At 39.1% G+C, this 23,186-nt stretch overlaps 1 protein-coding gene across 1 annotated transcript in view; it reads right to left on the bottom strand.

Annotated features, from left to right (window-relative positions):
* Positions 1 to 319: 319 nt before the first annotated feature.
* The window catches only part of LOC134213400 (nidogen), a 28,868-nt gene continuing 6,001 nt past the window's right edge, over positions 320 to 23,186 (bottom strand). The window contains exons 2-10 of the mRNA XM_062692435.1: positions 4,159 to 4,638; positions 3,624 to 4,100; positions 3,058 to 3,567; positions 2,712 to 2,996; positions 2,508 to 2,655; positions 1,770 to 2,448; positions 1,545 to 1,702; positions 771 to 1,485; positions 320 to 713 (exon numbers count right to left, since the gene is read on the bottom strand). Coding sequence (XP_062548419.1) covers positions 458 to 713; positions 771 to 1,485; positions 1,545 to 1,702; positions 1,770 to 2,448; positions 2,508 to 2,655; positions 2,712 to 2,996; positions 3,058 to 3,567; positions 3,624 to 4,100; positions 4,159 to 4,638 — 3,708 coding nt within the window. The 3' untranslated portion in view covers positions 320 to 457. The remainder of the gene's footprint in view (positions 714 to 770; positions 1,486 to 1,544; positions 1,703 to 1,769; positions 2,449 to 2,507; positions 2,656 to 2,711; positions 2,997 to 3,057; positions 3,568 to 3,623; positions 4,101 to 4,158; positions 4,639 to 23,186) is intronic.

The raw sequence follows: 23,186 nt of genomic DNA, 5'->3' as shown, positions 1-23,186 counted from the left end.
GCTTAAACCGAGGTTTAAACCAAAATCAAACCGCTTTGATTTTTTCCCAACCGAGCCGCCAACTTTCAAATGATTGTTTGAACCAGATTTGATCAACTTCACACACGGTCAAACAAAACAGCAACCGAAGCGTTTTCTTGGGGCGGAGTCAATGTTGGTCCAACATGTTTGAGCTTGAGTACGCTACATTACAGTACAGTTTTAAAATTTATGTCCATTGCTTTGAACGCTGTGGGCGTTTATGACGCAGTTCCAGAGAAACTGTAGAGCGGTTAACTCGGCTCTTTATAAAAGGGGGCAATATTAAAACACCTAATTGTTTTTATATTTATTATATCATTCTGCGCAACCTTATATATTAATTTGAAAATCATACTTTTTGTAGATTTGTTTACTGATAAAACTCGTCACTTATGGCACTTGGTTTGCTTTCAACAATCCCCTCTGGATCCTGCTTCTAGTAGTCCAGAACTACATCGTTACAGTTGTTTTCATCGTCGGCACATTTACATCCCCTTCCGGATGGAGCTCGAGGATTAGTCAAACAGATTGTCTTCTCCGGGCAGTCTCCATTGTTAACTACACAGGGACTGTAAAACAGTGGACATTTGTCGGTAACAGCAGTCATTCCATACATTTTATGGCTGCCGAAAACGGGAGATGGTATGCCCTTTTCCCGCTCTCCGTATGCGTTGATGGATTCTACCTTTTTCCTGTGAAATATAACAAATTGAGGACATGTTACCAAATTTGATGTTAAGCTTTCTTACGTTGTCCAATCGGTCCAATAGAAATGATCGTCTGTAATAGCTAGTCCGAATGGATAGGTTAGATTGCTTGCAACAGATCTAACTTGCTTGGTATACGTATCAACGCAATCTATTTTCTTAGTACCAGCATCAGCATAACAAAGTTCACCAGTTCCCGGTGAAACTTGGATGCTGTTCGGCAACTCGACGTGTGGTCCACTAACCAAAACTTGGCGTTCTGTTCCGTCCAAATTGGCCCACTCTATCTTAGGGCCCTCACGATTCCAATCGGACCAGTAGAGTTTGCTTTGATGGGGATCAACTGCAATGCCACGAGGGTTTACTAGATACTTGGAAACGATGATGGCTCGTTTGTTAGGGTCTTCCAAACTAGCAACCTCGATCGTATCCTTCGCTGAATCCGTCCAATAGAGTCTCCGAGATATCCAATCTACAGCAACACCCTCCGGTGAAAGAATGTTTTTAGTAATGAAAGGTTTACGATCAGTTCCGTCGTATTTGCAACTGAATATCTGCTTGGCAGAAATATCGCTGAAATAAATACGCCCCTCAGCACAGTCCTTGTCCACTCCGATGGCCATCTGAGCCATTGTCACTGGAACTCCACGGCTTCCACTGAAAGGGAGCTTAACAGTTGCCACGCCTTGACTGATCAATAGGAATCCAGAGTCGAGGCGGGGAGCAGTGTTACAGACGCTTCCATTCCCAATAAACCCTTAACATAAAAGAGAATATGATCAGTGACACGGTAATATAAATTCTGCTTGAGCTAACCTTGATTGCAAGCACATTGATATCCCGAGGTGGTGCTAACACATTTAGCATTGGGATCGCAAAGACTAGGGATATTGACGCAGTTACGTTCCGGAGTACAAACAAATCCGTCTCCGAAGAAACCTGGGTTACACGTGCATTCGTATTTTGAAGGTTCCCTGAATAACAGTAGCATGAGAGATTTGAATGTATTAGTTGAAATGCAACCAATTTTGTTAACCTTACCTGAAATTGGGTCCACATGTGGCATGAAGTCCACAATTGTTACGTACGTTGCATGGTGGAGGAACTGATTTGCACTGATGAACACCATCTCCAACGAAACCTTCAGGGCAATAGCAGTATGGAATGTTCTGGTGAGAATCATACTTGCAAATAGCGTTGTCAGCACAGTAAGCGCCTCCACATGACCCAGCACGAACGCAAAAGTCCGAAATATCCCTTTCGTATCCTTCCTGGCAAACGCACAGGTCATCTTGACATACCGAATGCATTCCACAATCATCGTCAATGGCACATTCTGGAGCCAGATGGCAAGTGCGACCATCTCCATCATAGCCTTTGTTGCATACGCAGACAGATTTCTTCAAATGAACGATGTAGTTACAAGACGCATGTTGATCGCAGATGTCTTCTTCATCTAAACAAGAGACTTCTTTCTCAACGCACGTGTATCCATCGCCATCGTATCCTGGATTGCATACGCACTCGTAACGGTACTGATGTTCGTTCCATTCACAATTCGCAAGAGGGCTACAGTGATTCTCAACATCGCAAGATGGTAGATTATGTCCATCAGGCTGAGTTTCAACAAGACGACAAATTTGATGGAAAGAATACTCAACAAGAATGTAACCAGTTGGACATGTGCACCCCTGAACAGTGCAAAATGGTGCGATTTCGTCTGCGAAAGATAAAAAGACTTATATTCATTGGAAAATAATTAAGATTCCAATATCATACCATCTTCCGTAGATCCTTGTCTAACACAAGATTCGCCGTTCCATACTTGATCCGCATCGCAAGGGTTTTCGCATACGTACCCATCTCCTGCATATCCCGTTTTGCATATGCAACGTCCGTTCACGCAATCTGCAAACTCAGAGCAATGCTGGAAAAGAATGCATTCGTACAAAGCCAAAATAAAAAAATCATCATTTGTTTTACCTCGCAATAATCCTCACTCGTGTCTGGAGTATGCGAATGAACTTCGTAGAAGGTATTGGCTGGCGTAGGAACTACAACCGAGCTGGCCCCATAATCAATTTTATCGCACTGATAACCGTTACCTTCATATCCTTCGATGCATACACACTTGTAACCACCTGGTTCGTTGACGCAATTCGCATTCTCATCACAGATGTTTATCCCCGAACATTCATCGATATCGACGCAGTTTATGCGATCATTGTTCGTATACGGAACGTAAGTGAATCCATTCTTACAGTTGCACTAAAAATGAAAGGATGTTAAGAAGCCATGCTTGTTAATAATTATAAGGTTGCGATCATACGTCATAAGTATCGTCAGCATGTGGAACACAAACAGTGTTATCTCCGCAATTTGCATCATCGCAAGGATTCACCTTTTCACCGGAACTCATCTTGCTTAACATCCCCATTCGAATAGCTTTTTCTCGTGCTTCAAACCCAAGGTTGATTTTACTTGTTTTTAGCGTGGTCATACTATTTGAATTTTCTTCCAGTTCCAAAGATGAACATGATTCAAACAGTATAACCTGATGGATAGTGTAGTCTACGTTGCGATCTTCTGATGGTATGAACAGCTTATGTGCAGTGTACGCTTCAAGACGATCTTTTCCCACTCGCTGGTATACTTCGGAGTAGTCGTCAATATGTATTTTGTCACCGAGTGGAACTTGCTTCACCTGACCTTCGATTGTGATATCTAATGCTAATTGATCCCACAGATTCAATCCGTTGCAGCGAAGGTTAATTCGAAGATTATCCTGCGATCCTAAGAAGTTGATAGTAGTCGTCTGGTTGAACTTTCCTCCTGTAATCTACAAACCAAATTACTTCGTAAGACTTCGCTTGCAAATCAAATCATTCTAAATACCTGATATCCGTTAAGCACATTACCAATAGGTTTGGCAAAGAGCCATCCAATGCTGGCACCAATAACCTGAGCCAACTGAAGAGTTGTGCCCAATTCATCTTCAAGAGGACTCAGCGCAGTGTATGTCCTGCCATCAGCCATCACCACATAGGATTGCATTTGCGTGTCGATTGTCACCTGGTTCAACGTTCCTTTGACCGATCCAACCACACGCATGGGAACATCGTTTTTTATACAGTTGAACCCGTTTCCATAATATCCTGCCTTGCATGAACAGCAATAACCAGTCTTAGTATCCGTGCATGTGGCTGCCGAATGGCATTTGAAATGGCCTCCATCGGCACAGCTTCGTGGTTCTTGTGCATTTTCATCATGCACGCTTGGTTCAAGAACATTGCCTTCTTGGTCGAGAGGGCCGACTTTAAACAGCCATTCTCCTGGTTCACCCACATTTGAGGACACTGTGAGATGCCTTATCTGAAAAGAATATAATTTGATAGTTTTGTGTTTATCGACAATATTTTTTTATTCGTACATTATCAGTTCCGGAGCCTTGTAATGGGAAAAATCGTCCATCCTCGGATATGAACCCTGCTTGGGCGCGAACATCGGGCAAACCAGATTCCTTGGTGTCCCCCTGAATCCAGTTGAGACCATTTTCCGGATACAGGAACTGCACATACGTCTCCTCATCGCCCAGTATGAGGGCCACTTGGAATGAATTGGTAACGTCGTTTTTCATGTCGAAGTGGCCCACGTGTTCCCAGGTCGCGACAAACACCTGCCTTGCTTCGAAGTCTACCGCATCGGCAAAGTTAACTCGTACCAAATCGCTAACTTGGAGCAGTAGCTCTTCGTCGGTCGATTTGAAATACACGATAGCGGCAGTATCGTTCGGTAATGTGGTATCTACATTCGCATAGAATGGGGCCACCGCCGGGTACTCGATGGGAAATGGCAAATTGAGGTAGTTTTGAAACTCCGATCCGAATGTTAGAATGCCATTGGTGTTGATCTGTAAGGAATGATATAATGCTGAGGGTTTTATGATGTCCGATGAGAGAATGGTTGTACAATAGGTTTCATTCATAATGCAGAAACGACTCGTTTTCTATGGCATGGTTATCGCTAGAGTTTAGAGTATTCCGTCGTATGATGCAACTTTGCCCCATTTTTTTGACAACGGTTTCATAGTTATTCATTCTCCTTTGCCGACTAAGTCAATGTCATTGTCACTAATAATGTGCACTGTGCTCACATGTGATTATTTAAATGATTATCGATTATAGAAGAACTGATTTATACCACGTTGATCAGGCTTGGTAATGTAATACTGAAGAAGTTTATTAGATCAATGTGACCAGACAGACGTCCCATGTTATTCAATATACTTGTCCCAGAATTTGTCCATGATTTATCTGTAATGTCTGGAGTATCTGGAGGAAATCAGGAAATAATTCAATAAAACAGAAGAAAAACGTCTAGAGAGAGCGGGGAAAGCTAGAGGGTATTTTTTCCTTGAACAAGGATTAACTCGGGTAGTGTGGGGATGGGTATGTCTTGTAACTCTTACCCGACCCACTAAAACCAAAACCCTTTCGCCAGTCCGTACCCCGGCCCGCAATTAAGCAATTCATCAGGAGGGGGAGGACTATTGAGAACGCTCACGCATATGCTAACGCACTTGACGTTAAAACACCCAACACCCAAAACATACCGACCCAGTTGGACACATCCGGAATCAGTCTGTGGGTCCAACGACCTTTGACTGCGGTGTCCCATGCTCTTTGCCATTTGAGCAGCGAGGCTGCTCTCTTGACACGTCGCACTTGCACCGAGTCCCTTTCGTTGTAGCACTCCACATCTTTCTCTAGGAGTATGTCTATCGGCATCATCCCAGCCATAACGCACACCGCCTCATATGATATGGTGCGATATGCGCTCGTGACTCGTAGGCACATCAGTCGGTGTACTCTGATAAGTTTCTTGGTTTCTTCACATTGTACTCGGCATTTATTGCTACAGCCCATGCTGGTACGCCATAGCGGATGATAGACAATTCTACACCCGCTATCAACCTACGCACCTGACTATGCACCGCCGATCTGTTGGACATCATTCGTGATAAAGATTTTATCGCCAATGAAGCCCGCTAACATGCATAATCGACGTGGCTCGTGAAATTGAGCTTAACGTCGATCATCACGCCCAGATGCTTAAGAGACCTCACGGAGTTAACTGTGCAGCTCCCTACTCTTATCCTCGCTTTCTGCAACCCATGGCGGTTATGCACCACCACAACTTCCGTCTTGTGATGTGCAAGGGACAACCGCCTCGAGTTGAGCCATTCCTCCACTCTGCCACTCGCGTATGAAGCCTTCAGTTCAACTTCGTCGAGAGTGTCTCCTGTTACTTCTAGCATTACGTCATCCGCGAAGCCTTCTATTTTCACACTGGCCGGGAGACTTAAGCGTAATACTCCGTCGTACATAATATTCCACAGAACCGGTCCGAGGATCGATCCCTGTGGAACACCCGCTAACACTTCGATCGACTTTTGACCATATGTCGTATATCAGCACCCAATTCTGAAAATAACTTTTCAGTATCTTGCACAGGTAATCCGGAACTCTCAATAGGTGCAGAGAATCAGCAATAGCTGCCCAGATAGCGTTGTTAAACGCATTTTTTACATCAAACCTCTCGCTATCTTGGCCGTATCCGTTACCGATCGAATTGCTTCTATGGTAGAACGGCCCTTACGGAAACCATACTGGTGGCTGGATAGGCCACCAGCACACTCTGTATAAGCCGACAATCTATTCAGGATGACCATCTCTAGCAGCTTTCCAGCTGTGTCAAGTAGGCAAAATGGTCTATATGCCGAAGGGTCTCCCGGTTGCTTGCCGGGCTTCGGTAGTAGCACCAATTTCTGCCGTTTCCATCGATCTGGGAAGTTTCCTTCATCCATGCATCTTTGGAGGCAGCTCCTGCATATATCTGGATCAGCAAGAATAGCGTGTCTAAGGACCAGGTTTGGAATATTATCCGGGAGTGGTGCCTTATTGAGCTTAAGTTTCCTTGCATCTACGATAGCGGGCCAGTTCGATGATTCATGCCTCGGAAACAACCCTTCGACTATTTTAGCCAACATCTCCGGAGATTTCTCAGGTCTTTAGTCCTAGCCATCACCATCCTGTATGCATCTCCCCATGGATTCTCGTTCACCATCCTGCACATCTGCTCAAAGCAGGCTCTCTTACTATACATTTAATCTCGTAGTTCAGAGCTCTGTTTGCTGTCTGGAACACCCAGCGTCTCTCGACCTTTTCAGCACGTCGCAACCTTCTCTTAGCTCGAAGACAGGTTCTACGAAGCTTTGCAATTGTGTCTGTCCACAAGTACGTAGGTAGTAAGAACAATAATTGGAGAGATTAATCAATCAAGCGATAAATCAATTTAAAAAATGTCAGGCAGTTTCAAATATAAAGTAATTTTAATTGCATTTTATCATTTATAAACTATTTAGTAATTTATTGAAAAGAAACTCTGAAAGAGAGTATCAAAAGAAGTATGATAATGAATAGACTGTAATCTCGACATTTCGGGGGATTTTTATCAAGCAATTCCAGTGTCAAAACCGGTTTTTACTACTGTTCAGAATTCTTCGGATTTCCTCAAGAATTCCTTGGGAATTTGCTTCAGAGACATTTTTTTCGTAAATATCTTAAATATTTCTTTAGGAAATAAATTTCAAGAATAATTTCAAAAATTCTTCCAAGAAGTCTTCCCGATACCATCGGAAATTCCATTCCTTCGGCAATTTCTGCTGTGAATCCTCCGAAATTTCTTCCAATAATTCTTTCTACAATTCTAGGAAAAAATTTCAGGAATTTCCTTAGAAATTTTCGTTCAAACTCCTAACGAAATGCACAAACCAACCAATTTCTCCAAGATTTTTTTTTGATATTCCTTCGAGAGTGCTTTCGAAATTTCCTCCAGGGATTTCTTTGGAAAATCCTCCGGAAATTATTTCTGAGATAAATCATGCAATTCTTTTGGATATTCCTCAAAACGTTCCTTTGAAAATAAAAAAAAAAATCTAAGGAAATTTCGAAAATTTCCTCAATTTATTCTTTACGAATTCTTTTAGGAATTTCTTTAGAATTCATTTGAAAAAATCTTCGGTAATACCTAAAAAAATCTTTCAGAAATTCCTACAGAAATTGTCTTGGGAATGCCTTCCCAAAATATTTGAGGAATTTCTCATGAAATTGATTCCAAAATTTCTGGAAGTATGCAATCCTTCAGAAATTATTCCGGGATCTCCTCCAGGAATTCACTTCAGAAATAATTTAGAAAATTACGTCAGGAATTTCTTTCGACATTCGTTCTACAATTCCTTCCGAAAAATCTCTTGAAAGGACTTTGTAAATGTCTTCGGCAATCTTTCCGAACTTTTTCCAGGACTCCTTCTTTTCAGTAAATCCATACCACACTCCTGCTGGATTGATTCCGGAAATTTTGTTGAAGAATTTTTCCAATAATATAGGGGGAGAACCCCCAGTGCCTGACACATAAAACATTCAACGAAAAACTCTCTAATTATCCGGATTATGATTACTTGTCTACCATATACACAAAATATGATCATAAATGGTTCATACTAACTACATTTGATCATTTGAACACGTTTATCGACGATGTATTTTGATGATGAATTTTGGTGAAAAAAATAACGGTTCCGAAAAGTGTCTCCAAGTACCGGACACTATTGCATCATGTTCAAATTTGACCAAGTTCCTGTTACATGAGTAAAGACATCATTTAGAATAGTAATATTTTTCAAATGCTTTAAGTTGTAGCTATTGAAATGTGTTAGTCGAGCTTATTTGGCTCTCCAGCTAAATCTCTTACATCCTACTCCAAATTCTCATCTTTTTTAATGACATCTTCAATTTTTGTTTCTGCTCAGTTATGTAGCTTTCTGATACCGTAGCAAGGCGAAACAATTGGATTGAAATAAGTTCAACAAAACAGGTGTAAATATTGGCTATTTGATCACATGAAAAATCTAACTGTCCGGACCCGGGGGACAGCTACCGCATACAGAAATTGATTTTGCACCACAGTTTCATTATATATCTAATAAATCATGATCGTTATTTAAAATATGACTAATCTTGACCATCTCCACATAATCAGAATGCATTGGATTGATTTTAATATTGTTGATTCAAACTTTTTAAAATAAGGCGAAACATGATTTTTTTTTGAATTTTGGTTCAATTTTGAATTTTGTGAAAAGTTTACAACATGAGTATCTGATAATCCTTGCAGGTAAAAGACTTTTCAATAGCTTTTTTTTGTACTTCATAAGATGGTGGAGGGAAATCTGCAAGTGTCATTTTGAGAAGTGTCCGGTATAGGGAGGTGTCCGGCGCTGGGGGATCTCCCCCTATTACAAAATTGAATTGAAATTCCTAAAATAAATCGTAAGAATTCCTGAATTAAGTTCTTAAGAAATGTTTAAGGAATAACAAGAATTTCTTTCTAGAGATTCCGTGGGAATTTCTTGAGAAATTCTTGGAATAATTGCTGAAACAATTCCTTTAAAAAGTTCAACGGAATTCCTAAACCAATTTCTTCAGGAATTCCCGCATAATAAAAAACAACATGTTATATGGTCAGAATCATTATTACGATGTAAGATATAGCTTCACAGTTTACGTTGCGGTTATCGAATACTTTTCGATCGATTCAACCATAACTGCTCGACATCATCACTAAATGTCAACATATATCATGTTGTCTCAAAAATGTTATTTATTTCCTGCATTATATATCAACATTTTATCATACTGTTGAGCGAAAATTTTGCACGCGAAAACAGACGATTTTTTATGGTGACATAACTTAACAACCCATTCAACATATTGTTATTTGTCAAATAACCGTACCACAAACTGTTAAAACTTTATATGAGATTGTTCATTTACAGTTGTCAACAGTAAAGGATACTGTTGTCGACCGCACGGAAAAATATCCATGTACAGTTTGTAATTATGCGGGTTCCTAAAGCAATTTCCAAAGGAATTCTTAAATAAATTATCCTAAAAGAAGTTCGGAAGGTTTTCCAGAAAATTTCCCTAGGTATTGCCGAAGAGTTTTTCGTAGGAATTCCGATGAAATTTCCAAAGTAATTTCTGAAGAAATTTCGGAAGGAATTTCCGCAATTATTCCTAACCCCTTCTTTGATTCTTTAGGGAATATCTTGTTTTTCCAAAGGTATTTGGGGAACTGTCTCCAAAGTAATTTCCTGGGAATTGTTCGAAAGAATACCTGGAGGAAATTCCGAATGAATTATTGGAGGAATACCCAGATAAATTCAAGAATGTCGGACATTCCTTTAGTAAACACCTTCAGCAATTCCTTTAGGAATTCGTCCGGAAATAACTGAAAAATAGTCCGAAGGAATTACGAGAGTCGAGGGAATATAATTTCCGATGAAATACTTGAAAGAATTTCTGAAAATATTGCTAAACCCGAGCAGGAGCGACGACCTCGATAACATGAATTGGTATGAAGTAGCCTTGCATAAAAGATAAATTACCAAAAAATAATACCAAAAACTTATATGCAGAATACTTGAGTGAGGCATAACTGTGTGGGGCGAGACAGCCCTGTTGTATACCACTCTATACTATATGCTGTTTATGCCGTCTTGGTGTTGGTGACGAGCAAGCAGCCAAGCATCGTTCTCCCTCAGTCAGAGTCCAACGGTCCAACGGTCCGAGTAAGGCGATACCTTCGCCGAGTGCAATAAGTGCAATGGGTGATTTCCTGGCCAGCAGCAAGCTACACATTTGGCGACAGTGGCAGGTTTTACTGCTCATTTTTTGTTAGTATCAAGTGGAATAATGTTAAAACTAATGTATCTGATAAAAATACTGCGTCATGAAAATCACCCACTGCGCAATCTCAGAAGAAAAGGTAAATTCCTGAACCAAGAAGGATGTTTGCATTTTGCAGTGTTTACGTGGGGACCGGTGCTCCAAATTGGGAGAGACGCGGTTGCGTAAGTAAGTAAAACGGAGAAGATTCGAAATTGTTTGCGTGTCTTGAGTACGGCAATGGCGTTTGGCCAAAAAAGATGAAATGATTGGCGAGTTTGGAGGACCGCCAAGAAAAGATTAATTGTTTTGCGAGTTTTGAGGACCGCAATGGCGAGTTTGGAGGACCGCCAAGAAAAGATGAAATGTTTGGAGAGTTTTGAGGACCGCCAAGAAAAGATGAAAGGAAGGCGAGTTTTGAGGACCGCAATGGCGTGTTTGGAGGACCGCCAAGTAAAGATGAAATATTTTGTAAGTTTTGAGGACCGCAATGGCTAGTTTAGAAGACCACCAGAAAAGTTGAAATGATTGGCGAGTTTTGAGGACCGCAATAGCGAGTTTGGAGGACCGCCAAGAAAAGATGAAATGATTGGCGAGTTTTGAGGACCGCAATGGCGAGTTTGGAGGACCGCCAAGTAAAGATGTATTGTTTGCGAGTTTTGAGGACCGCAATGGCGTGTTTGGAGGACCGCCAAGAAAAGGTGAAATGATTGGCGAGTTTTGAGGACCGCAATGGCGAGTTTGGAGGACCGCCAAGAAAAGATGAATTGTTTTGCGAGTTTTGAGGACCGCAATGACGTGTTTGGAGGACCGCCAAGAAAAGATGAAATGATTGGCGAGTTTTGAGGACCGCAATGGCGAGTTTGGAGGACCGCCAAGAAAAGATTAATTGTTTTGCGAGTTTTGAGGACCGCAATGGATGGCGTGTTTGGAGGACCACCAAGAAAAGATGAAATCATTTGCGTATTTTAAGAATTGCTGTGGTATGTTTGGAGGACCGCCAAGTAAAGATGAAAGAATTTGCATGTTTCATTACCGCAGTGGCGTGTTTAGTGAACAGCCAAGTAAAGATTAAATGACTTGCGTGTTTTGAAGACCGCCAAGCAAAGTAAAAATGATTAGCGTCGTCGAGTCAAGTACGAGACACTGAAGACGATCACACAGTTGTGGTCGAAATACGTATCTGCAAAGATATCGAAATAATTAGTGGAATTGGAGTTATTTAACTCGTCTTAGACGGTTGATGATTAGCGTGTTTTAACGACCATAATGGCATATTGGTAAGCTCGCTAAGTGAAGCTTGAATGATTGCGTGTGAAAGAACTGAAATGTCGTGTTAGGTGGACCGCCAAGAAAAGTTGAGATTTTGTACGTGTTTTGAGAACCGTAATGGCGTGTTGGGAAGACCGCCAAGTAAAGTTGGAATGATATGCGAGTTATGATGACAGCCAGATAAATTGAATAGCTGAAGGTTTGCGAGTTGGAACACAGTTCAAAGCATGTCGTGGGCGATTTGAAAGGTCCGTTCATAGTTGAAATGGTTTGATGACGAAAAACACAATGATGTGTTAAAAGCACTAGAAAACACAAAGCAAGTTTCTGAGGAAACAACAATGGGGCGTTGATCCTAAAGTAACATGCTATGTTTTAACCGAGGTTTTGACAAGGCAAGTAATTTGATCATTTCAGTAAAATTCATTTGACTTGCCAAAGGTTGAACATGTTCAACTTTCTTTTCGTGCAAGTGAGTTGAACGGAGGAGTTTAGATGTTCAAGTCAAGCGACTTTCTCAATTCACTTGCGTAATCTAAGCTTAGTTCAAGATTACCAATGACTCACCTGGTCACGTATCAAATATCTAGTTTACCTCAGCCTAGCAGCCAAAGTACCAGTACCATAAGTGCCAAATCGATGTTGGTGATAAAACAAAACACACACTACAACATAATGCATAATAATCTGCCAAATTCAGCTTATTGTAGCATGGTTCTACTGAACCACCGAATAAAAAAAATGCGAATTAAAAAAACTGCAAAGGCACGTTGTAAGAAAGTTATATTGAAGTTGTGGATGCCGCAATGACACTTTTGAAGAGCCTTGATTTCAAATTGCAAAATAAAGTAATGTTTAGCAATTGTGATATCCCATCTATGGCTCTGCATTTCAACTTCGTATTCTATAAGCAGTGGCAATCCTACGTTTTTGCTCACAAGGCTAACTGGAGACCCCAACTTGGTGCAGCTAATATCGAATGTCAGGAATAACATTGGATGTATCTCCAACCATGGTGGTTAAATAATACCCAGAGCCCTGCCCAGATCTTAATATTGGAGTCCTAATGTTTTGGAAAACTTGCTCGCAAATTTGAAGAAATGGATTATGCTTGAGTTTTAATTCATGCGAAATCACGATGTTTCGCTCTAAAAGCGAATAGAATTAGTCGAGGTTCTTGTCTTATGAGAAGAACACTGCATTAACAAAGTAGAGCCTGAGCATGATAACCTTACATGTCGTAGTTGCTACTCCGTGTTTTACCAGAACAATCGCAATTGCATAGAGAGCCAATGGCTAGGGCATGGGATTTGCACTGAACACCTCAATGTGCTTAGTTCAAAAGCTCTAGGGGTTAACAAACGGCGCTGGCCACATCCTTTCGGGCTACCGTAGATGTAAAGGAATTGATAAAAGATGCAGTCACTATTGTAAACCAAGAGCACTTCTGCACTCGCCACGAGAATATTATTAGAATCTAGGGGATAGGTTCTATGGAAGAGGCTCATCTTGATTAACAGGTTGCAATGGATGCCAAAACGAGCTTCCTTTTGCTCTTTTCGATTTCTAACAGTTACGGCTAGAATTAGTCAAGTTGTAGATAAAGAATAGAAGATGGAACCGGTATTCAGTCTATTTCTAATCTTGCTATGGCATTTAATGCACGAATGTGAACTTTCGGATAAATTAACAAGATTAGTTAAGGCGACGTTGGAAAGGGGAAAAACGAGTATTTCAAATTACACGAACGCTTTCGATCCTTTCGGGAACATTCAAAGAGTTACGCTTTGGTATGGAATAACTCTATTAGTATGATTTGTAAAAGGACCGTTTAGCAATGACGGAATTGGTGCTTTGACACGGAACGACAAGATAGAGGAAACCTGCTACAGTCATGACCACCTGGGAAACGATGTACATGACAGGAAAAGATATAAAAGAAGACAATGTAGCTGCACCATGAGTTTGCATCGATGGTGATCAGTCTTGTCTTGAGATGTATTTATCATTCAGATACAGTTTCATATAAAAAAGAATTTGATATTTCGTTAGCTCTGATGCTCCCTAGAATATCGTGTCAAATTTGATCAGTACTCGGAATATGGCACATATAGTGATGTCGATCACTATTTTTAGAGAATGTGCGTGTGATTGAATAACGGAAAAAAAGCGGATAATAAATGCAGAATTTGTTTATCTGCTAGGGTATCTGTTCCTATATCAATAACAATAAGACAATGCGCATATGAAATGCATTGATTTCTCACCCAATAATCAAGAAACATGAGAATAATTATGCTCGGCTCATGTAATTTTTAATTGAAAACAATTTGGTAACTTCAAAAATGAAATTTTCATCACATTATAGAAGTATTTAGCTAAAAAACATCATCCCCGCCATGCACCTATTTCAATAACATTCAAAAACAGTTAATCCTATGCCTGTACCTATATCAATAACACTGTTTCCAACATAAAATACGCACACTATTACTTGTGTGTATACGTAACGATATGATTGCAGTGATGCCGAATTCTACAATGTTTTGTATTTGAGTTGAAATATAATTACAAAATTGCTGTTTTTGTTGCAGTTTTCCATCTTATCAGTTAAATTTTATGTTTGTCATAACTTATCTTTTCGACATAATTTATTTTACCAACATAAGAGTTGAATTTCACAGTGAAAGTTCATTCAAGCGCTTTGAAATAAAAAAATTAGGTCGGCAACCCTTGAGAGTACTGCAAGGCATGTAAACAGTTTGGAATACGGACAAGGATAATTTAGACGTTGTTCGAAATAAACCTATATCAAACTATAGGAAATCGCGTTGGTTTTTAAAATATTATTATATTCATAGTGAAAATGTGATGTGCTTTATGTGTAGTGAAGTGAATTTTGAAGGGATAGAATTGTTTTAGCTTGAAATTGAGTGGAAAACAACGACATGAAAACAGATGAATCTGCTAGTAGCAATCGAGCAGTGCATCAAACCATCAGTTCAGAGGTAGGAAAATGAAAATAAAAGTGCTTTATAATTTTATCTTTTAATAATTTGATAATTGTGAATTGAAACATTACATAAACAAAATTTTGAATAATATTCCAAGCATTCAAGAATGTGTTCTATCTATTATTGTGTACATACGATGTGAGAAATTGTAAATAAATTGATTTTTAATTTGGTTTATTGACGGTTGGGATTAATATACGGACTGTTATTAATATGGGAACAGATACCCTATATGTGGCCGATAATTTTGCTTGTGTAAGGAATGAGGGCTTTTGAACGAATGCGAAGATGCACAAGATAGTGGTGCACTGCTAGCGTGTTTTGTCGATGCGAGATAGCTGGTGTTTATGCCATCATAGCATGCAAGATATAGGCTAGAAACCCAACTTCGGACGAAGTGCGCTAGATTCTCATAAAATTGCACTAAAAAACGCATCATTAAGTTTGACAGATCAAACTCCGAGAGAAAGTTCGTTTCAGAAGAAGTTCGGAGCTGAAACTAGGGCGGTTATTGTGTTCGCGTACTTTGTTTGACTGCAGCTTTACGGAATCAATACCAGCGATGACAGATCCAGTCAATTTATTTGTTTCGCGGGTGACATGGACATTGTCGGCCGAACATTTGCAAAGGTGGCAGAACTGTACACCTACCTGAAACGTGAAGCAACAAAAGTTGGACTGGTGGTGAATGCATCGTAGACAAAGTACATGCTTGTGGGCGGAACCGAGTGCGATAGGGCCCGCCTGGGAAGCAGTGTTACGATAGACGAGGACCATCTTTGACGGTGTGCAAGAAGACGTTGTATCGGCGAAGAATGAACCACGAGCTCGCCCAGCTCTACGGCGAACCCAGTATCCAGAAGGTAGCTAAATCCGCAAGGGTACGATGGCAGGACATGTTGCAAGAATGCCGGACAGCAACCCTGCAAAGATGGTGTTCGCTTCCGATCCGGCAGGAATAAGACGGCGTGGAGCACAGCGGCGAGGTGGGCAGACCAGGCGCAGGCCTCAAACCGTGTACAGTCGCGATTCGCTGGTTGGGCCACGACCTCGGCCCAACTAACGAATTCGGTTTTTTAGTTGGACCAACTGACAGCCATTTGAACACGTGTATTTCGACTTGAACATCACAAATGATGTCCAGTGACGCCCAATCCCGTTTTTCGTGTTTACATTGCATTTTGACGTACGGTTGCTTTTTAGTTGGGCCATGGCCCAACCAGCGGAGGCCCAACTAAAAAGTGACCCAAGTATTAGGATCCCAACCAGCGAATTCCGTCTGTATTGTAGCGTCAAATTGTTGATTCAGTGTTGTCTGTTTAGATGTAAACTGAATAAATTAAATGAATGAACCAGCGACGAAATTCGGAGACGCATCTGTAGGGATTAAGACGGGTATGGTAAATGACATAAACCGAATAAAGGGCATATATATTAGCCATTAGCATTAGCCCTAGATGGGAAAGTGACAGATGAGAGAGTGGAATATTTGGTAGGAGGTGGAGCAGCTGGAGATTGACGGGCCAAAATTGTAGTAGAAAATCGTACTAACAACCACATACAAAGTGCGATGGCCCTCTATGGGTTGAGGACCAGGAAGACCAACGTACAAATTGAATCTTGGAGCATATGAATGAGGTGAATGAACAACCGTTGGAGGAAACTTCATCTATTCAAACCGGAAGTATCTGTTCGTTGCCTGAGTATAAGACAATATTCCGTAGAAAATGGTTTTCGATTTCCTTGGCCTTTGAATGGTTCCTTCGGCAAATAAATCTTTATAGTGGTATTTTTACCGAGTGTTTAAATAAATATAAGCTCAATAATACATTTACAATAAAAGAGAAAACCAAGGACAAGTTATAATTGCAAGAGACTAATAAAAAAAGCCGGAGAGAAAGGGGGATGTGTGGGGCGAGACAGCCCTGTTGTATACCACTCTATACTATATGCTGTTTATGCCGTCTTGGTGTTGGTGACGAGCAAGCAGCCAAGCATCGTTCTCCCTCAGTCAGAGTCCAACAGTGATCCGAGTAAGGCGATACCTTCGCCGAGTGCAATAATGCGCAATGGGTGATTTCCTGGCGCAGCAGCAAGCTACACAATAACATGCTTAGGTATTTCAATACCAAACGAATAATAATTTGTTATGCATTTGGCATTGAAATAGAATTTTAGAACAGAATATGTCATGCCTGAAGTATTGTGCATATTAATTTTTGGTTTATTCCTTTGGTATTTTACCTCTTATGCAGGGCTAGTTCATAACAGAGTATGGTGTCAATCTATCAATAACAGAATTAGGTATTATTCAGCCATTTTTTTCTTTCAAACTATTCCTTAAAGATTTTCTGAAGGTTTTTCTGATTTTTTTCTGTAGGATTTTTAAAGAAATTCCTTAAGGAATTTTGTAATGAATCACGGAAGGAATTTCCGATGAATTACACACTCAGATTATATTTCGCTGTTCGGTAAAAAAATTGACGAAATATTTCGGTGAACATGAGCAATTACAGACTGTGCGGTAAAATTGTTTTATTCTACCGATATTTTGTAAAAAAAATCGTTCCTTAATCCTTTGACATTCTTCGGTAGATAAAAATACAGTTCGTACGGTATAAACAAATTATCACCGAATACGGTAAGAACTTTACCGGACAAATCTCGCTTAACTTTTCAAAAGGTCCTAAGTAACATTTTTTTCATGATTTAATTTGAGTATTGCAATCAACAGATTAACATGAAATATATTGATTGCATTATTCAGATTAAATCATGAAAAAAATGTTACTTAGGACCTTTTGAAAAGTTAAGCGAGAAATCGTTAAATTATATTTGAATCACCGAACTTCAGTAAAACAATACTATCTGTCACATAGTGGTGGCCATTTTCAAAATTAAAAGGTTGTTGGAGACACTTTGCTAAATAGAAGCTTCCGGAAACCTTAGTTAGATTATGATTATAGAACAGGTTGGTAGTTGCAGGATCTAATTATTTTTACCTGCTTCTCAAAAATGTATTTTTTTTCAGTCGAAACATTAGACGAAATACATACATTTTATTGGGATACATTTGGTGCCGACGACACTCATCAAAATCTAGGCGGTATGTTGCTACGTTGAATAAACATTTTGAGTGGTAGAAATTTGAATTATGGCTCATGTTATTTGTTTGCAATATATTTGCAAATTAAACGAAAGGAATAGCAAAATAATGTCTGATTATTGCCATTACTTATAAATAGAAAGTTATCCGAAACATGAGAAAGAAATCATATTTACATTCAAAACAAAAAAAGTACCGAACCACCGGTAACTATGGCTTTTATATTACCGAACGTACGGTAGAATTTGACGGATGGTCAAGGAATCTAATTACCGAACTGTACGGTACTTTTTGACAGGTCACCAAAAATCCAATTACCGAACGGACTGTAATATTTTTTTCGATTACCGAACAGATTACCGTACGTTCAGCTGTTGAAAGTTCGGTAAAAAATTACCGTATACTGTGAAATAATAGTAGTGTGTACTTAGAGTAATTTAAGATGTTATTCCTTGTGGAATGTTTGAATATTTTGAGGGGGTAGCAAAAAAAGTTTGTGAAATTTTAAGGATTTTCAAAACATTCTTTAACAAATCCGAGAAGTTTTGCCTTTCTCGTATACTAAGTATACGGTAAAGGCTATATGATCGCTCCAAAAACAAACTTTTAATAGAAGGCCCGCAGACCCATAGTGTTGTATACCGATCGACTCAGCTCGACGAATTGAGGTGATGTCTGTGTGTATGTGTGTGTGTGTGTGTGTGTATGTGTGTTCGTCTGTGCGCACCCACCCAAAAAAAATGTCACTCATTTTTCAGGTACTTATCCTTAACCGATTTACTCGCAACAAGTTGCATTCGACGCAGGACACTCTGCCATTGTTTCCTATTGAAAATTGGTCAGATCGGACTATGGGCTCGAAAGCTATGGCCAAAATATCACTTTTATTACAGAAAAAAATGTCACTCATTTTTCATGCACTTATCCTTAACCGATTTACTCGCAACAAGTTGCATTCGACGCAGGATACTCTGCCATTGTTTCCTGGTCAGATCGGACTATGGGCTCGGAAGTTATGGCCAAAATACCACTTTTTGCCTTTCTCGTATACTAAGTATACGGTAAAGGCTATATGATCGCTTCAAAAACAAACTTTTTATAGAAGGCCCGGAGACCCATAGTGTTATATACCAATCGACTCAGCTCGACGAATTGAGGTGATGTCTGTGTGTATGTGTGTGTGTGTGTGTGCGCAAAACAACTCAAAAAATGTCACTCATTTTTCGGGCACTTATCCTCAACCGATTTGCTCGCAACAAGTTGCATTCGACGCAGAATCTTGTCCCATTGTTTCCTATTTGAAATTGGCCAAATCGGACTATGGGATCGAAAGTTATGGCCAAAATACAAATTCATACAAAAAAATCGCGTAAAAAATGTCACTCATTTTTCGGGCACTTATCCTCAACCGATTTGCTCGTAACAAGTTGCATTCGACGCAGAATCCTGTCCCATTATTTCCTTTTTGAAATTGGCCAGATCGAACTATGGGATCGAAAGTAAAAAAAATAAAATGCCATTTTTGCCTTTCTCGTATACTAAGTATACGGTAAAGGCTATATGATCGCTCCAAAAACAAACTTTTTATAGAAGGCCCGGAGACCCATAGTGTTATATACCAATCGACTCAGTTCGACGAATTGAGGTGATGTCTGTGTGTGTGTGTGTGTGTGTGTGTGTGTGTATGTGTGTGTGTGCGCAAAACTACTCAAAAAATGTCACTCATTTTTCGGGCACTTATCCTCAGCCGATTTGCTCGCAACAAGTTGCATTCGACGCAGAATCCTATCTTATTGTTTCCTATTCGAAATTGGCCAAATCGGACTATGGGATCGAAAGTTATGGCCAAAATACAAATTCATACGAAAAAATCGCGTAAAAAATGTCACTCATTTTTCGGGCACTTATCCTTAACCGATTTGCTTGCAACAAATTGCATTCGACGCAGAATCCTGTCCCATTATTGCCTATTTGAAATTGGCCATATCGGACAATGGGATCGAAAGTTATGGCCAAAATACAAATTCATACGAAAAAATCGCGTAAAAAATGTCACTCATTTTTCGGGCACTTACCCTCAACCGATTTACTTGCAACAAGATGCATTCGACGCAGAATCCTGTCCGATTGTTTCCTATTTGAATTTGGCCAGATTGACTATGGGATCGAAAGTTTTGGCCAAAATACAAATTCATACGAAAAAATCGCGTGAAAAATGTCACTCATTTTTCGGGCACTGATCCTCAACCGATTTACTTGCAACAAGTTGCATTCGACGCAGAATCCTGTCCCATTGTTTCCTATTTGAAATTGGCCAGATCGGACTATGGGATCGAAAGTTATGGCCAAAATACAAATTCATACGAAAAAATCGCGTAAGAAATGTCACTCATTTTTCGGGCACTTATCCTTAACCGATTTGTTCACAACAAGTTGCATTCGACGTAGAGTCCTGTCCCGTTGTTTCCTATTGAAAATTGGCCAAATCGGACTATGGGATCGAAAATTTTACCATTTTTGCCTTTTTCGTATACTAAGTGTACGGCAAAGGCTATATGATCGCTCCAAAAACAAACTTTTTATAGAAGGCCCGGAGACCCAGTGTTATCGACTCAGCTCGACGAATTGAGTTGATGTCTGTGTGTGTGTGTGTGTGTGTGTGTGTGTGTGTGTGTGTGTGTGTGTGTGTGTGTGTGTGTGTGTGTGTGTGTGAGTCTGTGCGCACCCGCCCAAAAAAAAATGTCACTCATTTTTCAAGTACTTATCCTTAACCGATTTACTCGCAACAAGTTGCATTCAACGCAGGATACTCTACCATTGTTTCCTATTGAAAATTGGTCAAATCGGACTATGGGTTTGGAAGTTATGGCCAAAATACCACTCTTTTTATAAAAAATTGAGTAAAAAAATGTCACTCATTTTTCGGGGACTTATCCTTAACCGATTTACTCGCAACAAGTTGCATTCGACGCAGAATACTCTCCCACTGTTTCCTATTGAAAACTGGCCAGATCGGACTATGGGCTCAAGAGTAATGGCCAAAATACTATTTTTATAATGCACGAGAAAGGCACCATCACCGCTAGGTGGATTAATCAGGGTTTTTTGATTTTTTTCAATTTTAATATTTATTTTTTATCCCTCCTCCTTGATCTTTCGGAGAGCAGTAGGACATAAGTTCAATATAATATTTGTAACGGTCTAATTTACTTTAATTTTGCAATTGAAGCCCATTATTTTGTCATTTTTGCCACTGAAGGCTTCTAAAATACGGTTACTGCTCCTTGGATTCATCTTATAGCTCCGATTTGAGCACGTATGTTAGCAAAAAAAGCGACGAATTCGGTGCTGTATTTTTTTGTTTCTCGATGCGATGAATATATGTACAGTGAGATGGAAAACGAAACAGTTTCCCTAAATAAACTTTCTTTTTTCATCAATTTATGGGCAAACATCAACACTCTATAAAAGTAGCCGCAACTTTTTTCCGTTTGTTCGTAGTTACTTTAGAGAAAAGTTAGCTAAGGTCTGTAGCTTTCTTTTGGTGTTCATTTTACTGCATAATGTTGACTTGAAAAAAGTTATGAGTGAAATACGCAACCCGACCCACAACCGGAGAAACTACTTTAAGAAATTTCCGAAACAACTCTTGAAGTAAATTCCCAAGGAATTCTTGAGAATATCTGAAGAAGTATGATGAAGAATCGACTATTTTTTACGATTGTTCTGAAATTTTCGATCGATAACCCGGAGAAATTCATGGAAGAATTCCCGAAATTCTTGCACGAATCAAAAGGAATTCATGTAGAAATCTAGAAATTTATATGAAAATTCCAATAGGTTTTTGTTTGGAAATTCAATTGAATTTTTTTTCATGAATTTCTTTAATATTTTTTTAGGAAATTCATGAAAAAATTCAAAAATTCTACTAGAAAATCTATTCTAAATGTGCTCTAAAATTTGCTTCAAGAATTCATTTGGAATTTCCTCCTGAAACAAATTTGGGAATTCCACCAGGTATTTCATCCAAGAATGATTTAGAAAATCATACAAAAGTTCTTTCTGAAACTCCTCTGGGAATAATTTATGAAATTCCTTAGTAAAACAATATAAGAAATTCCAGAAATTCCTTAGTAAAACAATATTAAATTTCTTCCAAAATTCCTGCAAGAGTTTTGATGAAAATTATTGAAGGATAAAATAGGAAATCTTAAAGGAATTTTCGGAGGAGCTTCAACCGAAAATTTCATACGATTTCCTAACGGAATTTCGAAAAAAAGGATTTTTTCGCAGGAATTCCCAAATAAGTTCCCAAATTAAATAACCGAAATATTTTTGAAAGAATTTCTAAATGATTCTGAAAAGATTCTCGAAAATATGCTCAAAACAAAATTCGAAATAATTTCAAAAGAAATCTCCAATGGTCTAAAGATTTTCTGGAAGGGTTGTTGAAAAAATCGCGAGAAATGACGGAAGGAATTCCCAAAAAAAATTTAGGAAAATTGAAACGATGTTTTGAAGAAGTTCTCAAGGGAAATTTGGAAGGAAATTTGAGAAATTACTGGAAGAACTCCCAAATTATATTCCGAAGAAATACCTAAACCAATTTCCGAGGAAATTCCTAATCCTAATGCAATTTTCTTTTGAGAAATGCTCAAAAATCCTTCGGAGACTCCTTTCAGAATACCTATATACGGAAATTGTTTCAGTAAAATCTTCCGAAATTCTTTTAGCAGAATTCCTTTTATGACTTTCTTTATTTAGGAACTTCTCCCTTTTTTAAAAAATCCCTTCCAAAACTCTAGGAGAAACATCTTGGAACTCCTTTGAACTTCATGCAGGATTTTTTTTTTAATTTTAATAAATTCCTTGAGACCTTTGGATATGGCTTAGGAAATTCTTCAGAAATCTCTTCAAAAATACATTCAGAAATTCTTTTAGGAATCATTCGGAAATTACTTCAAGGGTTCCTTCGAAAATATCATATTTAAAATTTCCCTTAGAAACTCTTCCGAGACTTCACATATTTCAATCCTTAATAATTTTTCAAAAAAAAAAAAAATATTCCAACAAAATTTCCGAAAATCCAAAGGAATGCCTGGAGGGATGTTGAAACGAATTTCCTGGGTAAATTCCTATATTATTGCTAGAGAAGTAGAAACAATTTCTAATAGTTTTACTGAAGAAATTTTCGAAGAAATTACTGGAATAATTTCAAAAATTGAACAAAAACTTGAAGGATTTTCAAAAAGATTTTTTGAAGGGATTTCTGAAAAAA

Source organism: Armigeres subalbatus, chromosome 2, assembly GCF_024139115.2.
Source record: "Armigeres subalbatus isolate Guangzhou_Male chromosome 2, GZ_Asu_2, whole genome shotgun sequence".
Classification (NCBI taxonomy): Eukaryota; Metazoa; Arthropoda; class Insecta; order Diptera; family Culicidae; genus Armigeres; species Armigeres subalbatus.
The sequence above is the reverse complement of the archived record's forward strand: the minus strand, read 5'-3'. Positions and strand labels throughout refer to the sequence as shown.